The 22877-nt window shown below is 41.9% G+C and overlaps 1 protein-coding gene across 1 annotated transcript in view; it reads right to left on the bottom strand.

The window, feature by feature from the left end:
- The window catches only part of SLC44A1 (solute carrier family 44 member 1), a 138329-nt gene that overhangs the window by 81642 nt on the left and 33810 nt on the right, over positions 1 to 22877 (bottom strand). Inside the window, exon 2 of the mRNA XM_088472595.1 lies at positions 6438 to 6527. Within this exon, the coding sequence (XP_088328721.1) occupies positions 6438 to 6527 (90 nt within the window). The remainder of the gene's footprint in view (positions 1 to 6437; positions 6528 to 22877) is intronic.

Genomic DNA, 22877 nt, shown 5'->3' with positions numbered 1-22877 from the left:
GATTGAATGATGAATCGTGCACAAATCGTTCAGGGATAAGGGGGAGTGCTTACACTGAATGACATATTGTTCAGTGTAGGCACTGCAGGGGAAGAGGAATGACTGTACGATTACAATGTTGTAATCGTACTGTTGTTCCACTATCTGCTAGTGGATACGCACCTTTACAGTATCTGCCTTCTAATTCAATACATAATGATTTCCCTCATTATAAGTGGATGGCGATTCCTCTCATTCTGCTTGGCCAAATAGATGCATTGATTTTATGGTGGTTTGGTCAAAATACCTTTAGAAAAACCACCACAAAACATTTAAAAAAAAAGATGGACTTTGAAGACAGATTACAAAACCTCATCAAAACCGCTGTATAGTAAATCAGTGGATTGATACTTCAATTTGCCAGAGATGTGCAGCACTTTCAAAGCCCCAGCTATGGAAATCTACCCCTTGGACTGTATACATATAGCGCCAATAAAGCCCCTCCTCAGCTATGCAACATAGCAATTTGTGCAATCGTGCAGCAGGTGGTGGGCCACAACTGTTCAGGCAATACTCCTTGATATAACGAGATCCCTAGAATTGCTTCACAAGGTCTTCATCTACAGCAAGCCCCTTTCCCATAGAGCTCTATATGTTCACATGTACTTGAATAGCCCCAGATCTTTAAGCTCTAGGTAGTAAGCAGTAGCGTAAGGATTCTGTCTTTGAACCTCTATATACCCCCTCTGTCCCCTATACCTTCTAATATCCTGCCTATAAACCTCTAAGGATGACGCTAATTTGCGTACGCAGTCATACAGTAAATAAAGACTCCAGACCTAGAGCCTGTGGTTCCAAAGCACAAAGTATTATTCAAGTAAAAGTACAGCAGTTAAACACTATGATCCTCATATAATCTTAGCGCAAAGAGATTATACAGACCCAAGTACAATTATACATACGCAGCGCTCTCTGGTCCAGATGTTAGGCATCAGCAAGAAACCCCTCGTCAATCAGCATTCAGCACGAAGACTAGGAACCCAGGGTCAGAGCACACATATTTATAACCCCCAGAAATAAACAACACAATAGAGAAGTTTGTTGCTAATACCATTGGTCCTAAAGGAAAGGGCATATGTTACAAGGTATTTAACAGGTTGGTTCAAATAGACACGATCCAGCCTCTAACAACTGGTGGTCTCTGGTTTCCCGCCCCATGCAAATCCTAACAGTTGTTCATATAATGTACATTTTGTTGCTTGAAGTCGCTGCGGTCCATAAGTTGAGAATGCATGTTGCGATCTCTCCATCGATATTACCGGAATACTGTAAAATGAGTCCGCATCAGTACAATACCAAACATGGCTTACTTATCACGTATAATACCTTAGTTACGAAATAATCTTTATTTCATAGCAATTATAGTAAATGTGCATACTTGAATCTTATACCATAAAGCTTATGGAACCTTGTATGTGAATATGTAATGTGAGAGTATGTGGGGTTTGATGTAAAGACGCTAGTTAACTTGGGGCAGATGCGTGTGCGTGAAGCTAATATTCAGCGGTTTCATATAGGGTCTTATGCATTCGCTAATATGCGACTAGTTAACAGCACAATTGTGCGTATTAATGTGTGTATGAGAACACCTAGCAGTGTGGAATGCTGAGCATTATCGTTCCATGACTTGCTCATGCCCCAGCAGCCCCCCACCCTTTTCAGGCTCCAAAATACTGGTCTTTGTTCTCCCAGGGCCTGTGTGGATGCAAATTAGCACAGCTACAAGACCTCAGATAACACTCTTGGCTTTGAAGGTATTTTATTGTAGGAAGCCTGCTAATGTAAGGTGCTACAAACGACCCTCTTGCTGTATTCGAGCAGGGCCACCTGGAGTGAGAGCAGACGTTATGTCCATGAAGCTTGTCTTCACAGGCTAATTGTCACATGGCCATTTGCTCTGTTTAGCTAGTGCAATCCAATTTTGACATACTGTACAGCCATTTCTGAAATATATCCTTTAGGGAAATTATAATAATACACACACTTTATCCAGAGCACCCAAACTACGTAAAGTCATGAAATGGTTTTTTTCATGAATCGCCGTAACTTATGGCGATGGTCACAGATGCAATCGCATGATGCTAATAGTAATATCGCCACATGTACTAAAGTGTGAGTTTATCTAAAATGGCGCTTAGGCGGCCATTCGCAAAATGGCGTCTTGCGATCTCATTTTAAACTGATCTTGTCTCAGTCAATAATCCAGCTTCGACAAACGTAACTAGGTCACGAGCCCCGACCGACACCCCCCCCCCTAGTTACGCCACTGGTAGTAAGGCATTATTATGTATGGGCATTGCAGACTGAAAGTGTCACCTCAAGTGGCTATCTGTCACCAGAGGAGGTAAACAGATTGTAATGCTGGGTACACACCTGCAGATCCAATAAACGCTCTGACTCGATAAAGTGATTATGTTTTCGGTGTGCTCCCAAGGACACTGAGCAGAGAGTGATGTCTGTAGATGTCTTCAACGGGATCGGGAAGTTGGGAACAAAATAGTATTTGCAGCACGTCAGATCCTGACCTTTGATCTGACAGTTGCAGGAGCGTTTGAAGCCGTTTATCATCTAATGCTCTGCATACACACAATACATTTTTTGGGGCCAATCGGCTTATCGACTTGATAACAAGCTTTTGCCCTTCTGCTCCACGGGAGGTTTCTGTCCTCCATGAGCTCGCCTTAGGACACCTGCGTTATGGTTTGACAGGTGTACCGCCCCAGTCAAACTCCGCACCTGCCACTTTCCATGGAGTGGGTGTGTGTCCAGCTTAAGGTAGCTCTTATGGCTTATTGTAATTCTAGTGATGTGCCATAGCAACAATGTGTGAGTACTGGTAATGGTGACACACAGCAGGCACAATATTGCACATTTTACCTCACACCCCCATAATGGTATGCAGTAAAATGAGCGATGTTGGTCTCCTGTAATTATCTCCTGTAATGTTAGCAGCCACCACAAATTGCGGATAATTGAATTGCCCCATAGATATTTACTATTCCCGTTTAGGTCTATTTTAGAATATTTATAAACCACAGTAACAAAGTGTTCAGTCTGGGTTCTTCACCATTTTCGACCAGGCTTCACCATCAGCAATGCCCATAGACTACTGATATATATTTTATACACGTTATTACGAGGTGTATATTTTAGGATCAAAGGAGCTGCAGCTATTAACTTCTATTGCTATATTTTAAACAGTGAGATGCCAGTACCGTAGTACATTTGTAAATATCATAGCTACATAGTTTTAGAAATTCATCCAGCTGTCCAAATATGTTTTGTATGACCATGTATTACCCCATTATATATGAATCACAGAAGCTCTCTGTGTATAGACCATATCATGACATTCCTGCCTCATGTAACAATCTTACCTCAAAAACATTTCAGCAATCAGAGTAATAATTTACAAAACCAGAGATTAGCTAGATTATAAAATGCTGTCAAATTTAACAGTTAAATATAGAAAGGTCTTTCAGAGTGTAAAAGTGTAATATTTGTTCTTTTAGAACAGACATTGGGCTCACTATTCATCTTGTATAAAATCTAGGTTGCAGCTTTCTGAAAATGTGTTTTTTGGTATTGTCAAAACACGTTAACACGCCAACTTCTAAATGAAAGGAATATTTTAGTGAAAGCTAATTGCTTGTCTTCTGAGCAGCAAACAAACAAAATCTGAAAGCTCTGCATGCTGCCCTAAAGTAATTGGCATCATAATTATAACTTCACAATCACCACAATAAAAAACATATAAATACACGTAGCAAGAACTGTTTTTTTTCATCCTATTTACTGGTAACACAGAGACATTAAATGCACTAAGGTGAACATTAGCAGCTTATAATTTGGACCTGCAGTCAGAAATTTATATTTAACAGATCATACTAATAACGGCAAATTGCAAGTATTTATTTTAAAGTTTACAATAAGTACATTTAATGGTGAGGAAAATGTGTGATCATTTTGATTCTGCATCTAGGCCATTCAACATTTCACTGTGAGGGGGATATTTTCTAAAGGTGCCCACACACATGGCGATCTGCACATGATCAGCCGATGTGTACGATTTGTGTACAATTTCCCTTGAAACTCTCCCCGGCAGCTCTTCACACGATCTGCACACAATTTGGTGTCCAATCTTCATAAGATCTCTCCTGCAGTCAAACTTTCACAGGGCATGGCCTCCTAGATAGTCAAATCTGCACAGCAGATCTGACGATGCGATATGCGACCAGTGGGGACGCGCATCGCGATCGTGAGTGGGGACTCACGATTTACTCTCAATTTGGCCATATTTTACACGATCTGTTGTTCCAATGTGTCGGAATCGGCCAGATCGGGTAAAATATCGCTGTGTGTGTGGCCAGCATAAGCCTCAGAGCCTCAGAGAGAGATAAAGTAAAAACCAATCAGCTCCTGTCACTTTACAGGCTGTATTTGAAAAATGACAGGAGCTGATTGCTTGGTACTTTATCACCAAGTCTTAGGGGTCTATTTACTAAGCCTTGGATGGAGATAAAGTGAACAGAGATAAGGTACCAGCCAATCAGCTCCTAACTGTCACTTTTCAAACACAGCCTGTGACATGGGAATTAGGAGCTCATTGGCTGGTACCTTATCTGCATTCAAGGCTTAGTAAATAGACCCCTCAGTACACCTACCCTATATATGTGGTAAGTGTACATGCGAATGGCAGTTGGTGACCTCTATGCCCAAGCAAATATAAACAATTGAAAATCACAACACAGACACTTTATGTGGATATGAGGAACAAGTGTTCTGGCTCTGTGTCCTGCAGTGAGCATCATGCCAAATTCAATTACCAGGCAGAAAGCTACTTTGAACTGGCAAATGACCACAAAAGTACCCAAGCAGGACAAGCGCAAAAGCCTTTCCCAGTACCATAAGATCTAGGAGAAACATTAGAATCTAGAATTAGAATCTACTTGAAAAACATGGTAATGGACAGATATAGTTGGCAGCAGCTGACTGTCCTGATATTTCTACAGCGACTGGTTCACGTTTCACGTTTACACTTTCCACTGTCTCTCCTCATTCCAACGTACCCTGGTAGCTGCACATAAATGGCAGTCACCTATGGCTGCTTTCATCTTGGTTGCTGATCATGCTTCTGCGTAAGAGTAGCCAGACACATTCTCCAGCACAAGATACAATTTGTTACTCCACTACTTTGTGTACCAACTGTACTCCACACTTTAGGTGGGGCCAACTTCAGCTTCTATTTCATGTCCTTATATGTACACTGGAAAACTCCTCTAATTAGTATTTTTTCTCAAATTCCTTTAACAAAAAATATTAATCCGAAGTACAACACTTTAGTCATGATTCTAATGTGGACGGAGATAGCATCGCTGTTGCGTCTTTGGATGCAGTTGCGATGCTACCACATGCAAAGGCAGTAGGAGGCGTCTGTAGTAGAAAGACGCCTCCTGCGTGCTTCAGTGATCGGCAGCCGCATCAGAGGGCGCAGCTATCGCATCACTTGCATGAACATTGGTTGAGTCTGAGTAACCCTCAGGTTCCGCAGGATGGCTGGTGGTTTCCCGCTGCCGGGGCCAGGAAATCTGCGGCAGAAGAACCTGGCCTCTGCACTCCCACAACCTGGGACAGCACGCCTCCGTTTTGTGATAAGGACCCAGTCACCATCCTCTCTCCGCCCCCAAGTGGCCGCAACCTGTCAGGCTGCGGTTCAAGGGGCACTGCGAGCGATTACGTAGGACCTGCTCTGCACATGCGCAGACCCATCATCTGATTTGTATGTAAACCATTGGGTTGCGTACAAATATGAATCAGGCCCTTAGTACACCATGTACTTAGTATTTCTGTCACAAAGGAATTGGTATAAAGTAGCAGAGTAAGCGTAGCAATGCATGGCGTGAGTCACTCACATAGGACCTCTGCCATTTTCCCCAGATTACAGACTTTTCCTGAATTTTGCATCTTAATTCACTAATAGTGTACTAAGGATTTAGGATTAGTATATTTAGCCACAAAGGAAATGGTATAAAGAAGCACATTACGCTGCATAGTTTAAGAAAAAGTCGCATACTGCAGCTAAATGCCATACTGAACCTCCTAGATCTTATGCAATAGGGCTATTTGGTGCAGTTTGTGGATAGGCGTATGTGGACACATCCGTGTTTAGCTCTAAGTATCCTGTCTGTTCAGTATACAAGACAGATCTTTGTTGCTTAATTCCAAATTTGATGATCACTGTGTTTAGGAAAATGGTCTTCATCCTATAGATTCTCTCTGAAGAGAAAAATTCATGTGTCTGAATGAAAATAGCAAGGAGGGAGAAAGTATGGAAGGGGATGAAGCAGCAGAGGACATGTGAAATCTCTAGGTACGTATAATAGAGATACTGTACTCACCATCCCAACACAGAAGAGGATAAACAGCAGCAGCCATGGGATATCAGTACAACTGTGTGCTTCCAATGGCCTCCAGTCCCGCTTAGTGTTCTGAAAAATGAGAGACAACATTATAAATATACCATTCTATATAACATTTTAATCATATAGGGGGAAATTTATCAAAACTTGGACAGAGAGAAAGTTGATGGAGATAAAGTACCAACCAATCAGCTCCTGTCACTTTACAGGCTGTGTTTGAAAAATGACAGTTAGGAGTACCTTATCTTCATGCAGTTTATCTCTCTCCAAAGCTTAGTACATAGACCCAACAGTCTGTAAAACGACAATTAGGAGCGGATTGGTTGGTACTTTTTCTCTCTCCAAGCTTTAATACATCTCCCCCGATGATGGTAGCAGTAGAAAAGGGGTTCAAATGTTGTTTTTCTACCATCTGAAGGGAGTAGTGGGGGCTGATCCGGGTGGTCCTTTCCGAGTGCTGATCAGGCAAAAGTATACCTACTTATGTACTCAAGTGGTTAAATAAGATTCTAGTTTTCAGGATGTAATTATTTAAATGAGATAATGAAGGTAGATGAGTCAGTTTGGGGGTTGTCCCTATGTTACGGGCAGCGGCTCTGGTTTTTGCTTCCTGCAAAAAGCTCATGGAGTTCCAGAAAGCCAGCCTCATTCTTATGTTTTGAATGTAAAATGTTTAGCATCTTGTAGTTGACTTTTCGCAATTAAACACATTTCTAGAAAAACCATATAATAAAAACAATCAAAACACACAATTGCAACAAATATAATAAAAGACACTCTGGATGTAGTGTCATGCCAATTAATTATTTTAGAAATAAGGTTAAACCAAGCAATATTTAGGGAAATAAACTACAGTATAACTATAAATTTTATATTTATGAAGCACGTGGTCCAAAACTGAAGGTTGATTGCACCATGTAGTCATATTTCTACAGTTTTCCTGACACACATCTGCAAATATACCTGTGTAGTAGACATTGAAATAGGCTAGAATTTTTGAAGTTTGCTTATGATGGTTTGAGTACATAGTTTCAATAAATTTCTACTATGCTTTTGAAGGGATATTTAACATTTTCATGTGGCCGATAAACATACATAAACATACATATGTATATATATGTATATATATATATATATATATATATAACACAGTCAGGTCCATAAATATTGGGACATTGACAGAATTTTCTGATTTTGTCCTCTATTCACCACCACAATGGTTTTGAAATGAAACAAACAAGATGTGATTTAACTGCAGACTTTCAGATTTAATTTGAGGGTAATTACATCCAAATCGGGTGAACGGTGTAGGAATTACAATGGTTTCAATATGTGCCTCCCACTTTTTAATGGGCCAAAAGTAATGGGACTATCAACTCATGGACAGGTGTGGGCTATTCCCTCGTTATTTCATTATCAATTAAGCAGGTAAAAGGTCTGGAGTTGATTCTAAGTGTGACATTTGCATTTGGAATCCGTTGATGTCGACTCTCAATATGAGATCCAAAGAGCTGTCACTATCAGTGAAGCAAGCCATCATTAGGCTGAAAAATCAAAACAAACCCATCAGAGAGATAGCAAAAACATTAGGTGTGGCCAAATCAACTGTTTGCAACATTCTTAAAAAGAATGAACACACCGGAGAGCTCAGCAACACCAAAAGACCCGGAAGACCACGGAAAACAACTGTGGTGGATGACAGAAGAATTATTTCCCTGGTGAAGAAAAACCCCTTCACAACAGTTGGCCAAATCAAGAACACTCTCCAGGAGGTAGATGTATATGTGTCAAAGTCAACAATCAAGAGAAGACTTCACAAGAGTGAATATAGAGGGTTCACCACAAGATGCAAACCATTGGTGAGCCACAAAAACAGGAAGACCAGATTAGAGTTTGCCAAACAACATCTAAAAAAGCCATTACAGTTCTGGAACAACATCCTATGGACAGATGAGACAAAGATCAACTTGTACCAGAGTGATGGGAAGAGAACAGTACGGAGAAGGAAAGGAACTGCTCATGATCCATAACATACCACCTCATCAGTGAAGCATGGTGGTGGTAGTGTCATGGCGTGGGCATTTATGGCTGCCAATGGAACTGGTTCCCTTGTATTTATTGATGATGTGACTGCTGACAAAAGCAGCAGAATGAATTCTGAAGTGTTTCGGGCAATATTATATGCTTATATTCAGTCAAATGCTTCAGAACTCATTGGACGGCGGTTCACAGTGCAAATGGACAACGACCCGAAGCATACTGCAAAAGTAACCAAAGAGTTTGTTAAGGCTAAAAAGTGGAATGTTATGCAATGGCCAAGTGAATTCCTTGACCCGAATCCATTTGAGCATGCATTTCACTTGATGAAGGCAAAACTGAAGGAAAACTGCCCCAAGAACAAGCAGGAACTGAAGACATTTGCAGTAGAGGCCTGGCAGAGCATCACCAGGGATGAAACCCAGCGTCTGGTGATGTCTATGCGTTCCAGACTTCAGGCTGTAATTGCCTGCAAAGGATTTGCAACAAAGTATTAAAAAGTGAAAGTTAGATTTAGGATTGTTTAGTTTGTCCCATTACTTTTGGCCCTTTAAAAAGTGGGAGGCACATATAGAAAGTTAGAAACCGTTGTAATTCCTACACCGTTCACCTGATTTGGATGTAATTACCCACAAATTAAATCTGAAAGTCTGCAGTTAAATCACATCTTGTTTGTTTCATTTCAAAGCCATTGTGGTGGTGAATAGAGGCCAAAATATGAAAATTCTGTCAATGTCCCAATATTTACGGACCTGACTGTGTGTGTGTGTGTGTGTGTGTGTGTGTGTATATATATATATATATATATATATATATATATATATATATATATATATATACACATACATACATACATACACACACACCATATGAACTGGTATTGTGCTACTTCACACCCTCCCTTTAAATTATGTTATCTTCAATTGCTTTTTCTTACATTAGTTTTTTTTTTATATTTATTCAACCAGGGAAGTTTTCCTCTTTTTAAGGCACTTTACTTGTGTCTTTAGAGATATGTATGCAACTGTTACTAACACATATAGAAATAATTATATTTAATAAACCATGATCAGAGATAACACATAAGAGTACTGCTGAATTCAACCAACACTGAACACAATCCTGTGGTGCCAGGACAGAGTCTCAGGGATGCCACAGGTAGTCTGGTTTCAAAATGATTTGGGCCAGCACCTTTGGCAACGTGCAGTCATTTACACAGACTGCACTACAGGTGTGCATACTGTCCTGTTCTTCCAACTTACCCTAGAATCTCCCCTCCACTGTGCAGCAAAGTGAGAACAGGTTAATGAGCAACGATAATTTACTGCCAAGACATTCTAAGCTTTTATCTCTGCTGACAACCAAGTGTAATACACCAAGGGGTCAAAATTATGAGGTGCGAGGGAGGGAAGTTGCTGTAACGCCAGCACCAGCAGCGCAATTCCCCCCACCCGACTTGATATCACAGATTTTTTTACACAGCCTTGTGGGGCTGCTAATTAAATCAATGAGTCTGGAGGAGGTACCGTTAGAGTGATATATAGCCGCACTTACTCGCGCTTAATTGGACCGATCCCTGGTGTGAACGAGATTCTGGCACGGAATCCTGGGCTCCTGGCAAAATTTGATGTAAGTAGTGTCCGCTCTCATCCCTGCCCACCTTTGACTCCCGTCCTGCCTTGCCATGTTTGTCACATCCTGTGTGTGAGTCCTTGCCACCCTCTCTGTGCTTGTCACCCCCTTTTTGGGGAAGATTTCATTAACTGCAAAGTTCTATCTACACACAACTGGTTATTACGGTAAGAAAACCTGGCTAGTTTTTATGGGGTTAGTGAGCTTTACCTGCCAGATGACACCAAGGGAACCTCACCTCTAGTTAAATCTCCCCCTTGGCCTGGGTAGCCATAAATAAATTGCTAAGGGCATTGTGGTTTAAGAAAGTATGGAAACCACTGGTATATGGAACTGTTAAATAAGTGGGAAATTTGGAGTTAGAAGGACAAGGGGTATGAGAGGCTGGGTGGGATTCAGGGCTTGAGGCTGAAGCTGGGGACCCTGGTATTCTATCACAAGAAAACAAAAGGTTACAACATTTGATCAATTGTAGACTTCTATGGGGTAAAATCGATTAAAGTATTACATAAGCTTTCAAGAGCAGGGACCTCTTCCCTCATGTGCTTCTCTTTACATTTTCTTATACTCCTTACTCCCCACAAGGGCACCTAACACCCTGCTTCTTATTGCGAGTGCTTTAATCGCTGTTGCAGCAATGTATATATGTCATGTCCTTACCCTGCACTGTAATGTACTGTAAATTACTTGTTTCTTGTTCACTTACTAGTTTTATGTACTATGTAAGATGCTGCAGAACACTTGTGGCGCCGTATAAATAAAGGATAATAATAATAAGTAGACATGAAAGTCCATCTGAGGAAATGTTATTAAAATAAAGTGACCTATCTGTAACGGGTGCAGGGTGTGTAGTGCAAATGGGGGGCCCACACTGCACACCCTGTACTCATCATGTTTAATACTCAGGCACCATGTTCCTAGAGACCTGCGCTTGCACAGTAAAGTCTGGCAAGTGCCAGGGTGTACAGCCACTGGAGAGAAAGGGGCCCGCACGGGCCCCTTCACCTCTTAATATGCCCCTGCCATAGTCAATAACTATCAGATCTTGTTATAGTTTCTGGACGATAAATTTGCACAGCTAATTTATCATCATAGTGTATAATCTAATCATTCTATGGAGGGCCCAGGAGATAAGCCCAAGGGTTCTTGGCAATGTGAACTTAGTTATTATGTAGCTCCAAATACCAGCGATGATGTCCCAGAAACCTTTCCCTTATCAATGGACCAGGAATCATTCTCTGGAGGACTAAACCAACTCTGCCTCCCAGTTATGCTCGTGTTTCAGGGTAGCAGATTATTCAGGTTTAGCAGTAAATTGTAGAGATTTGAAATGATATCCTTTCAGATTTAAATATTATAACACAGAGAATAAAATGTCTGGATTCGGGTAAAAACTGTTCTTATTTATTAACATTATGGTCTTTCATTTATATGGCACCATCAAGTGTATGTAGCCAGGCCAGCTGAGAGCTGTGGCGGGCCCGGGTAATAGGGGGCGTGGCCTAATCGTGGGAGGTGTGGCCACGCCCCCTGCCCCCCCCCAAAAAAAGATATTCGCGGCGCTGCGCGCTGGGGAGGGGGGAGCTCTGAGCCCCCTCAGCCCGGCGTAAAGCCAGGGGGGCGCGATCAGTGTGATCGCTCCCCCCACAGGCTTAGGAGACTGCTGTGGCTGCTGCTCAGCAGCCACGAGCAGTCTCCACTGCAGCTCAGCACACCCTGTGTGCTGGGCTGCTGTGAGGGAGGGGGAGCGGCGCCGGACCCGGGCCCCCGCCTGGCCCCTCAGGAAGCCCGGGCAATCTGTACCCGCTCCCCCCCCCTCTCTGCACCCCTGTATGTAGCACTTTAATTAGAAAAATTACAATGAAAGACAAAAAGTTCAATATAAATAGGTACAGACAGTACAAAAGGGGAAAAAAATCAACCAGTGAAATATTTAGACAAAAGGGAGTGACAGCTCAAGACAGTTATAAACAGCTCAATGACCCAGTGTCATGGGAAGGGCACGCGCTAAGGATCATAGACGTTGACTGAGTGGTAGAACATATAAGCCGAGGTACCTAATTTTACCCCAAAAAACTGGGAAAACTTATTGACTCGAGTATAAGCCTAGGGTGGGAAATGCAGCAGCTGCTAGTGCCCCCAGTAGTAATCCCCCCCTGGTAGTGCCCCCAGAAGTAATCCCCCCCTGGTAGTGCCCACAGAAGTAATCCCACCATGGTAGTGCCCCCAGAAGTAATCCCCCCTGGTAGTGCCCCCATAAGTAATCCCCCCCTGGTAGTGCCCCCAGAAGTAATCCCCCCTGGTAGTGCTCCCAGAAATAATCCCCCCTGGTAGTGCCCCCAGTAGTCCTAATAAAAATTAAAAAAAGCACTTACCTGAAACCCCACTCCTGGTCCCGCCGCTGCTATCAGCTCCTCCGGCCGCTTTGCATTATGGGAGAGACGTCGTCATGACATCTCTCCCATTACCCACTGCGGGAGCCGGAAGATGGCTCCCGCAGTGGGAGCAGCAGCAGCCGATGAGAGTCTGACAGACTCTCATCGGCAGCTGATTACAACAAACACACAGCTGCCGGCTCCGGCGGCTGTGTGTTTGGCAGTGTGTAGTGCTGACCGAACTCCGTCCGGTCAGTGCTACACACGCGGTGCAGCTGTGTCACAGAGACACAGTCTGCACTGCGGCCCGCATGGTACGCTACTCAGCTGCGTACCATGCGGGCATGACTCGAGTATAAGCCGTGGGGGTGCTTTTTCAGCACAAAAAATGTGCTGAAAAACTCGGCTTCTACTCGAGTATATACGGTACCTTTAGATATAGCAGTGAATAGGTCATTAGTCACCTTAAGAAGTTCAATTGTTTTTTAAGTTGTGATAATGAGCGCCAAGTGTTGCAATTCAATTGTTCTAGGCGCTCATTAATTATCGGCCTCTTCACCCCGGATTTAGCCGTGTAAAACGGCTAAACCAGTCTAAAGTTCTGGTTAGGGCTCAGTAATGTTGCCAGCTATTGCGCCCTGGCGGAGCAATAATTTGAATGCTCCGTCAGGCGTCTTAAAAAAAATTAGCCGGCAAAACATTTGAATCGCCCCCAGAGGAGTGAAAGCCTGATTGAAGCAAGCTGGGGAGGGGTGGGTGGGAGTTGAGGACATTCTTAAAAATGGAGTTAATGAAGTGTCTCATTTGGAAGGGGCACACATACTCTTTTTCAATAATGTTTATCACCAATATGACAATCTGATTAAACCATAGGAGGAAGTGTGACCCGAGTTGCCCGAGGAAAAACTCTGGATTTTACAAAATGAGATTGGAATATACAGAGGTGAGGACATTTTATAGATGAAATTAGCAGTATCTCAGATCTGGCAAGAATAGCTGATAACAAGACGTGATAGGTAGTATACACTTGAGCTGGGTACACACTGGGTGATATAACGTCCGTTAAATCGAACAGCCGATGTATCGCGAGCTCGTTCGCGGGTGTGTACTCCAATATGTCTGAACATCCCAATTTATTTTTTTCCAGACAAACTAAGGACCATTTTCAACTAGCGTTGAAAACGGACGTTTGTTTTCGCCATTTGCAAAAACGTCAGTTTTTGGCCAAAACAAAAACACCGACATTGTCGCCAAAAAACAGGCGAAAATGGAGGAAAAAACTGGAGAAAAGTTTTCTCCATCCCAGACCAGGAGAAAAAGAATGCAAAATCTCTATTTTTGGCTAAAAATGTGGGGATTTCTTTCAGAACCCTTTGGACACCCCTCTAATGATGAATTACCCCCTCAAAAATTTGTAAGTTGCGTACTTTGATGAATAACGACTGCGCAAATTGTGGGTGAAAATAAATTTTAAAAATTGTTGAAAATGGTTTTAACGTATTGGATCTGATTTTTCGGAGGGCGGTATGGATGTGTCAACTGTTTTAAACATCGCACACGGTTGCAGCAGGCGTTTTTTAAACGGTTTTTAAAATTGCGTTTTTACAACACAAAAATATACTTTCACCCATTCTGACGTACCCCCAATATATGTGGAACAGTAATTTCCTGGGAAAAAAACTAGCTTTGTATCATTTTCAACAAATTGTTTTTTTCTGTCCAAGATTTGCGCGGTCGTTTTTCACCAAAGTACTCTATTTACAATATATATATTTTTTTTGGTCATTTATTATTAGGGGGATGTCCAAGGGGTTCTGAAAGAAATTCTCAAATTTTTAGCCAAAAAGATGGATTTTGCTTTTTTTTTTTCTCCTGGTCTGTGATGGAGAAAACTTCTCTCCAATTTATTTTCTCCATTTTCGGCTGTTTGCCGTTTTTGGTGAAAATTTTACAGTTTTTTTTCGACGAAAAACGGCAGTTTTAGCCAATGGCGGAAAAATTGTGCATTTGGATTAGTACTGAACACTTTGGGGCTGATTCTAAGTCAAAGGCAATGCCAATAACCACGCAAATGGTCCATGTTTTTCACCTGCGCATATGTCTAAAGGCCCCCCCATATACCAGGCGACGTATCGTCTGATCATGCGATGGGATCGGAAACGCAGACCAGCGGCCATTGATGTTCTCTGAGCCGTCGGAGGATTGGGGATGTCATACATGTAAAATTTCACAGATTTGCAAATCACAATCTTATTTTGATCATGATCGGTAAATTTGTGAAATCAAACAAGTTGGATTTCACCGATTGAGCACATCGGCATCTCTGGATCGCAGGAACGCGGCAATTAGTCGCTGGTGTATGGGGGCCATTAGTCACAAAGTCATCGCACACAAAGCAGAGTGTTCATTCTAGCACCCTGCACCTGTCACAACCTGAGCACTTCCTCTTTCCTGTCTGGGGTGTCACTCTCTGCTCTGGTGCTTCTAGCACACGCTGGTCTGTATCTTAGCAGTTTGTTGCATCAACTGAGTGTGCTAGAGAAGCACCAGAGCAGAGAGCTCCCCAGGCAGGAAAGAGGAGCTGCATGGGTTATGACAGGTGCAGGGTGCTAGAATAAACACTAAACATGTGTCCCAGAGTGTGCGCACAGAGGCGCAGTGGAGCTCGAGGTGCATGGATTCGGAAATGCAAGCTTCTACACCAGGGGAAGGGCGGATACTATCATTAGCATAAAGTCGCAGATTCGACTACAGAAACAGACGCTACTAGAGTGGTCGCAGCAGCGTACAACTCAGAAACAGCCCCTTTGACTAGCAAGGTTTGAAAAAGGTAGAGTAGCCTTTTGAAGTTGAAGGAAGTTCTTCTTCTAAAGAGAATCATATTTGTGTGTACTATACACCCTAGGTACTTTATATCATATTATTTCCAGAAAAAAGGGATTTCTAATTCTCATTTAGTAATTTAAGTTTAAGTTTAGAGGGCAAGCCTCTGTTCTAGAGTAGTTGATGTTAGAACATGAGCAGACCCCATATGAAGAAAGCATTTATACAGTTTTGAAAACGATCTGTGAAGTTAATCTAAGGAGAACGCCACCGGCAGACCAGCATATTTTGAAATCCTCTGAGCCAGCTGATACAGTATTAATGTCTGCAGAGCAGTGGTCGGAAAACTTTTTTTCTATTCAGCGGAGAAAAGAAAAAAAACACTCATTCACATTTTTAAGGAGTATTTTTATCCAAAGAAAATAATTATTGGTAATGAATGGTAAATTGCAATATCATGCTGAAAATGCACCATGTGAGCAGGGGAGCATTGTTGCAGCCTAAACTTCATTCAGACAAGGCTGAGTAACTAACAGACCCCATGGGGACAGGAGAACTACAGATGCTCTTACTGCTGCTACTACAGATATTCTCATCACAAGTCAAAGCAGCTGATTCTTCAAGTTCTGGCTCAAATACAACATTATCCTCTAATCTAGTACCAGTGCCACCCTGTACAGTCTCCTTCATATTTCCACTTGTGTATGCCGTGGCGCTTTTATTAAAATACTTCCACAAGCTCATATTGTTTTATTTTTAACAGACAAGCCTAGACATAAAAAACTCCCAAAACAACATTTTATACTAATGGCACACATACATCAGCAATCACAAAAAAAGATTCAGATTCTGCATTATTTTGAAAGAGTTAACAGATTTAGAGACCATATATTGTTATGTAGCATACACATGGTCAGATGTGTCAGATGAACGATTGAACGATCTGAACAATCTGAACAATTTGACCAACGATTTGAACTATGAACGATTTTTGACTGCATTAAAAAGAATGGAATCGTCCAAATTTGACTGCAAACACATCAGATGTCAGATATCGTTATTTGACCATCGGGAACACGCATCGTTCAGACATGTCAGATATATCAGATTTTCCTTTCGATATGAATGATTTTTTTTAAATACCGTAGTTAACGTTGAGATCTGAAGAAAAATCTGACCGTGTGTATGCACCATAAGTGTTCCCGCTAGGGTGTTTTAGCGGGAACGGTGTCTCTCCAGACGCACCCCCAACTACAGAGCCGGGAGAAACTTTTTCTTTCTTTTTTTGGTCCACCTTTGACCTTTTTAGACAATGCCTGTATCTTTACAGGCATCTATAATGTATAAACAGGAATTATTGCGATCTCTGCTGGGGAGTATAGAATTATTGCCAGCAAGAGCTCAATAAGGAGCACAAATATTAGGAATGTCTTGTCCTTTTTGTGATATCTAGGGCTTCTGAGAAAATTCCATTAACCAACACTTTTACAGAGGTGCTAGAATATCCTGGAGAAAAATCATTCTATCAACTACCTTTTCAGCATCATGAGAAACACTAGGGTCAGGGATTAATAAGGTGCATAAGGTTAGTTACCCATCTGATATTCTCACATACCCATCTCTTATAAATGAAATGAGAGGTCTCTCTTCCTTGTGCCACTACTTGATATTAACTAATGTAACAAATTTTCCGTCAAAAAATTAAAAAATACAGTACATACAGAATAATTAAACAATCTAACCATTTTTCATTCATATTTAAGACAAACAGAAAATCACCATACAATTTTGACAACACATATTAAAAATCACTGTATTGCTATTCATAAATTGAACAGCTACAAAGAATACACATTTATGTATTCATGTACAGATAAAAAAAATAAAAACAATTCAACATGACCAATCAAAGGGGGTGATTCAATTCAGTGTGATTTGAATAGTGCCAGGAAGGAGTTCCCGGAGCTATTTAATTGACCATGCTGTTCCCTGCACTTAGTCGGGAGGTGCTGGTTACGCGCCTTGAGCTGGGTGTTAAGTCGCGGTAACTGGCATTCTCCAACTTAAGTGCTGGCAGCGATACTGTTAGCGCATGCACAAAGTCAGAAAACAGCATTGCAGCACTAGTTATGTCTGATTTCTGCTCGCAACTCAGGAGGGTGAAAGAAGAAATCCTCTAGTCGTGAGTTTAGAGCGCAGTAAAATGAATAGCTCCAGGAAGTCCTTCCCGGAGCTATTCAACATCGGACTGAATTAAATTGCCACCCAAAGACTACAAAACCAGAACTCATTAAGGCCTACTGTATTACAGAGAAGCTGAGTGCCAATCAAGCAATCCAAAAGTTAGGCTGGGATTCCAAAATTTTATTTTTAAGATTTTTCATTGGAATATATAAATCCAAATAGAATCTGCTCGTCACTTCAGGAGGGTACGAGCAGAAACTTTAGATTGGAACTGCGGGTAGCACAAAACAATTGAATTCCCCCCAAAATGATTTGACAGTTTGAATTGTTAGTGCTGGGCGTCTAAAGCTGGGTACACAGAGACGATGTCGGCACAATATGTAGTTTCCAGCCGAATCGAAAGGACATATCTGCCGCATCGTTCAGTGTGTGTGGCCAATATGCGCGCTCACATGAGCTATCATCCGGTCAGCTGTGCTGCACGTCCAACCGGACGATATCGCATGTGGCCACGATGCAGGTAATGAAGGACGGACATATCGGCTGGGTACACATCACTCAGTGTTCACCCAGCTTAACTAATAGGCATTTTTCAATTGTTGCTCTGATCAGATGCCCATTAGTATTTTCAACACCCAAAAGGATGGGGTTTAGCTGTGTAAAGCTAATAACACCATCTAAATCCTGCTTTGGGCGTCTAAAGTCCTGGTTTGGGCTCCTAAACTAAGGACTTTCACAAATTTTTTCTCACACCTTCCGGAGGCTGCAAAAAAAATGTGACTGGCGCAGCTAATGGACATCTGGTTGGAGCAACAATTCAGTTGTTCCGATCGTCGGCCATTAGTTAGACGCCCAATGCTAACGACTGAATTACCCCATTAAGTGCATTATATTTATCCACATTTTAGTTTTATTAGTTTATAGATGGTACACACTATTCTAATCTTTCTCCGTTTTGGACTATCTCCCATATTGAAATCATCTAGAGACTTGGGGGTCTATGTACTAAGCAGTGATAGGAGACAGAGTGGAAAGTGATAAGGTGCCAGCCAATCAGCTCCCAACTGCCATCTCACAGGCTGTGTTTGAAAAATGACAGTTGGGAGCTGATTGGCTGGCACCTTATCACTTTCCACTCTGTCTCCTAACACTGCTTAGTAAATAGACTCCTAAATTTGGTAGCTTTATCTGTCCTGGTAGCCTAGAACCTTGTGACTTTTATCATTTGGCACCAAGATAGGTTTTCTACAGATACATTTGTAGTCTTCTGCATAGAGATTATACTGAAATTTAATAGGACTTCCACTTCCAAGGTAGCTATATCAAGCTTTATTAGCAAATTTAACAAAAATTGCTGCAAGCGAAATCTAAAATTATAATCTGTATCAATAAATGGATTAATTATCTGTGTGGTAATCGATTGACCACAGTAACTTTATGGAATCCAGACATTTAACCTGACCATCAATCAGCCATATTGGTATACAGTCAATATGTCGACATCCAGAATGTTGACACCATAACATTGACATTCTGAATGACGACATGGTTATGATGTCGACAGTTACAACGCAACTACATTCTAGTGCTACATTTAGGTTTAGGGCTTATATAGCGAAAACCGCTATGTTGACACGCTATGTGTCAACATTCTAGCTGTCGACATAGCATACCACAACCACCATAAAATTCTTACATATGAGCCATGGAGTGAACCTAGCTCTGCTTAAAAATATAATCTTTCCACTGTACTATGGATGGCTGAAGCTCCTCTCCCATCTTTAGGAAAGTACCACGATGGCATCCCAGGACAAAGCGGATTTTGCAGGCATTTGAGTTAATGTGACATCATTGGTCCTATTATTTTGTATTAATCAATTCACAAAGTATGAAAGCTGTTTTCAGTCATTCAGGTCAGTAATGCACAAACTTTGATACAGATTAAAGGCAAACAGAGGCTTTACTTGCTTGTTAAAACCCTGTTGTCAGCAAATGTTTATCCAAGGAATATGGGGCTACAGAAGGAGGGGACAGAAGATGAGGTAAAGGTGGAGCACCAAGTAAGGACCACTGATTGGTCACAGCTGTGACCACTAAATACTCACAAGATAGACCGTTCCATTAGATGACTTTTTAAACGATCCAACCAAAACCAGGAAGTTTTGGATGCATCATCCAGAAAGCCGTCTAATGGATAGCAGACAAGGACCAGCGATGCACGTGCACGCTGGGTCCTTTACCCAGACTATCTGTCGAACATGCTGGTCAACCTGACGGCGCTCGTCAGGTTCCACATGTTCCCAGATAGGGAGGTCGGTCTCCTGCACTGATTGATATTCAGGGAACGCCGTTCAGTGCGGGCACCGCACCCTGGTGACCTGAAGGACTGAACACTAGACATTCAGTTTTTCAGGTCGCAAAATGGATAGGCCCCTTTAGACTTGCCTATCATGCAGATGAGCCTAATGCTGGTCACACACACAGCGATATTTTACCCGGATCTGGCCGATTCCGACACATTGGAATAACAGATCGTGTAAAATATGGGCAAATCCTCAGTAAATCGTGAGTCCCCACTCACGATCACGATGCGATGCGCGTCCCCGCTGGTCGCACATCGCATCTTCAGATCTGCCGTGCAGTAGGGCAGATCTGACAATCTAGGAGGCGATGCACTGTGAAAGTCTGGATGCAGGAGAGATTGTATGAAGATTGGGCACCAAATTGTGTGCAGATAAGGTACCAGCCAATGAGCTCCTAATTCCCATGTCACAGGCTGTGTTTGAAAAGTGACAGTTAGGAGCTGATTGGCTGATACCTTATCTCCGTTCACTTTATCTCCATCCAAGGCTTAGTAAATAGACCCCTAAGACTTGGTGATAAAGTACCAAGCAATCAGCTCCTGTCATTTTTCAAATACAGCCTGTAAAGTGATTGGTTTTTACTTTATCTCTCTCTGAGGCTCTGAGGCTTATGCTGGCCACACACATAGCGATATTTTACCCGATCTGGCCGATTCCGACACATTGGAACAACAGATCGTGTAAAATATGGCCAAATTGAGAGTAAATCGTGAGTCCCCACTCACGATCGCGATGCGCGTCCCCACTGGTCGCATATCGCATCGTCAGATCTGCAGTGCAGATCTGACTATCTAGGAGGCCATGCCCTGTAAAAGTTTGACTGCAGGAGAGATCTTATGAAGATTGGGCACCAAATTGTGTGCAGATCGTGTGCAGATCTGCCGGGGAGAGTTTCAAGGGAAATCGTACAAAAACCGTACACATCGGCTGATCGTGTGCAGATAGCCATGTGTGTGGCCAGCATCACATACGTGTGGATGGATCTAAAGTAGCAACATTTTTGCCATGACAAAGTTAGTTGATGACCATATACACAGTGAATACTGCACAGTGTCCTAAAACCATATTTATGGTTATACACGCTGTAATTTTAGCTTTAAAACAGCTTACTGGCTGACCAAATAGCAAAATGTCAGGGTATCTTTAGAGCGCCTTTAATGTTGGCATTTTACCTTCTAAGATCACAACACGTGGCAGCCAATATTCTACCGTATTTTGTTAAGTCACATTTTCAATAAGCCAACACTGACTATGTAGATTATGTAGGGGGTAATGCATCTTTCATCATTAGCTATCCCACACTGCATATTACATTAAAAATATAAATATTACTCAGCATGGAGCTGAATGAAAGCAAACTAAAACTACAGAACCAGCTTGCTGACACCTTGCACTGTGCATTCACACCACTGATATATGATGTCAATAGGGAGTAAACTGAATACTGGCTACAGTCAATATTGAAACAACTAATCTGCTCAATTGGGTCCAATTACAGTTCTGTAACACAGACTGGCAAGGAAAGCAGCTATTTGCTTCATTGGCTCTGACAACATTAATACAGTGGAGAAAAAGGCTCTAAAGAGGCACATCCACTAGCAGGCATTGAAACGACTGCACGATTACAACATTATAATCATGCAGTCTTTTGACAGTCTGTGCTGTGCCTACACTGACCGATCAGTCGGTCAGTGTAGGCACATCAATCATCCCCTAAACATGCTCAACCTGACGTTATCGTCACGTTGACGAGCAGGTTCTGGCAATGATTGATGTCGGAAATGCATGGCTGGTCGTTTCCGACATTAATGTGCCCTATTCATGAGCGATTGAACGATAACGATATCGTTCAATTGCTCATAGAAATCGACAAGTGAATGTGCTCCTTTAGGCTATCATTCTGACTTATCAAGCAAGACATGACTTGAAATGGTGAAATTGTAAGTAATGCTGGTAGTGTAGTCTTAAACTGGGTATACACTGAGCGATGTGTACCCAGCTGATATGTCGACCCAACATATCGGATCCTGGGTACACATTAGAACAAGGTAATGGACGGAACGATCCCTCGTTCCGTCTTTTATTAACATGAATGGGGCCGCACGGGATATCGTCAGGTTTGATGGGCAGCACATCAAACCTGGCTACATCGCATGTGACCACAGGAGCGCGCATATTGTGCATACACACTGCAAGATATGCAAAATATTTTGTTACGATTTGGCATTTACACACAACATTAGTGAGATTTGAGCATAATAATCATATATATATATATATATATATATATACACACATTGCTGCTGAATATGTTTTGATTCAACATTACAATGGGCAGCATCCACAACCATCTGCAATTTTCTTTATATTCTATATACACCACTGCATTCTAAAATGCGTTTAAAATATGTTCCATCAACATAGAAACATAGAATTTGACGACAGATAAGAACCACTTGGCCCATCTAGTTTGCCCCATTTTTAAACATATTATTACCTCAACCCTTATTGATCCTTACTTCTTCTGAAGGATATCCTTATGTCTATCCCATGCATGTTTAAATTGCTCTACTGTCTTAGCCTCTACCACCTCTGATGGGAGGCTATTCCACTTGTCCACTACCCTTTCTGTGAAGTAATTTTTCCTCAAATTTCCCTTGAACCTACCACTCTCCAGTTTTAGAACATGTCCTCTTGTTCTAATACTTCTCTTTCTTTGAAGAATGTCTCCTTCCTTTACCTTGTTAAAACCTTTTATACTGTATATTTGAACGTTTCTATCATGTCCCCCCCTTTCCCTTCTCTGCTCCAAACTATACATATTAAGATCTCTTAGTCTTTCTTGGTACGTTTTGTGGTGTAGACCTTGCACCATTTTAGTTGCCCTTCTTTGTACAGTCTCTAATGTATTAATATCCTTCTGGAGATATGGCCTCCAGAACTGAACACCGTATTCGAGATGAGGACGTACCAATGACCTATACAGTGGTATTATCACTTCTTTC

The sequence above is a fragment of the Taudactylus pleione genome, unplaced genomic scaffold, assembly GCF_031769625.1.
Source record: "Taudactylus pleione unplaced genomic scaffold, aTauple2 ptg000127l, whole genome shotgun sequence".
NCBI lineage: Eukaryota > Metazoa > Chordata > Amphibia > Anura > Myobatrachidae > Taudactylus > Taudactylus pleione.
This window is presented reverse-complemented; position numbering and strand designations above follow the sequence as displayed.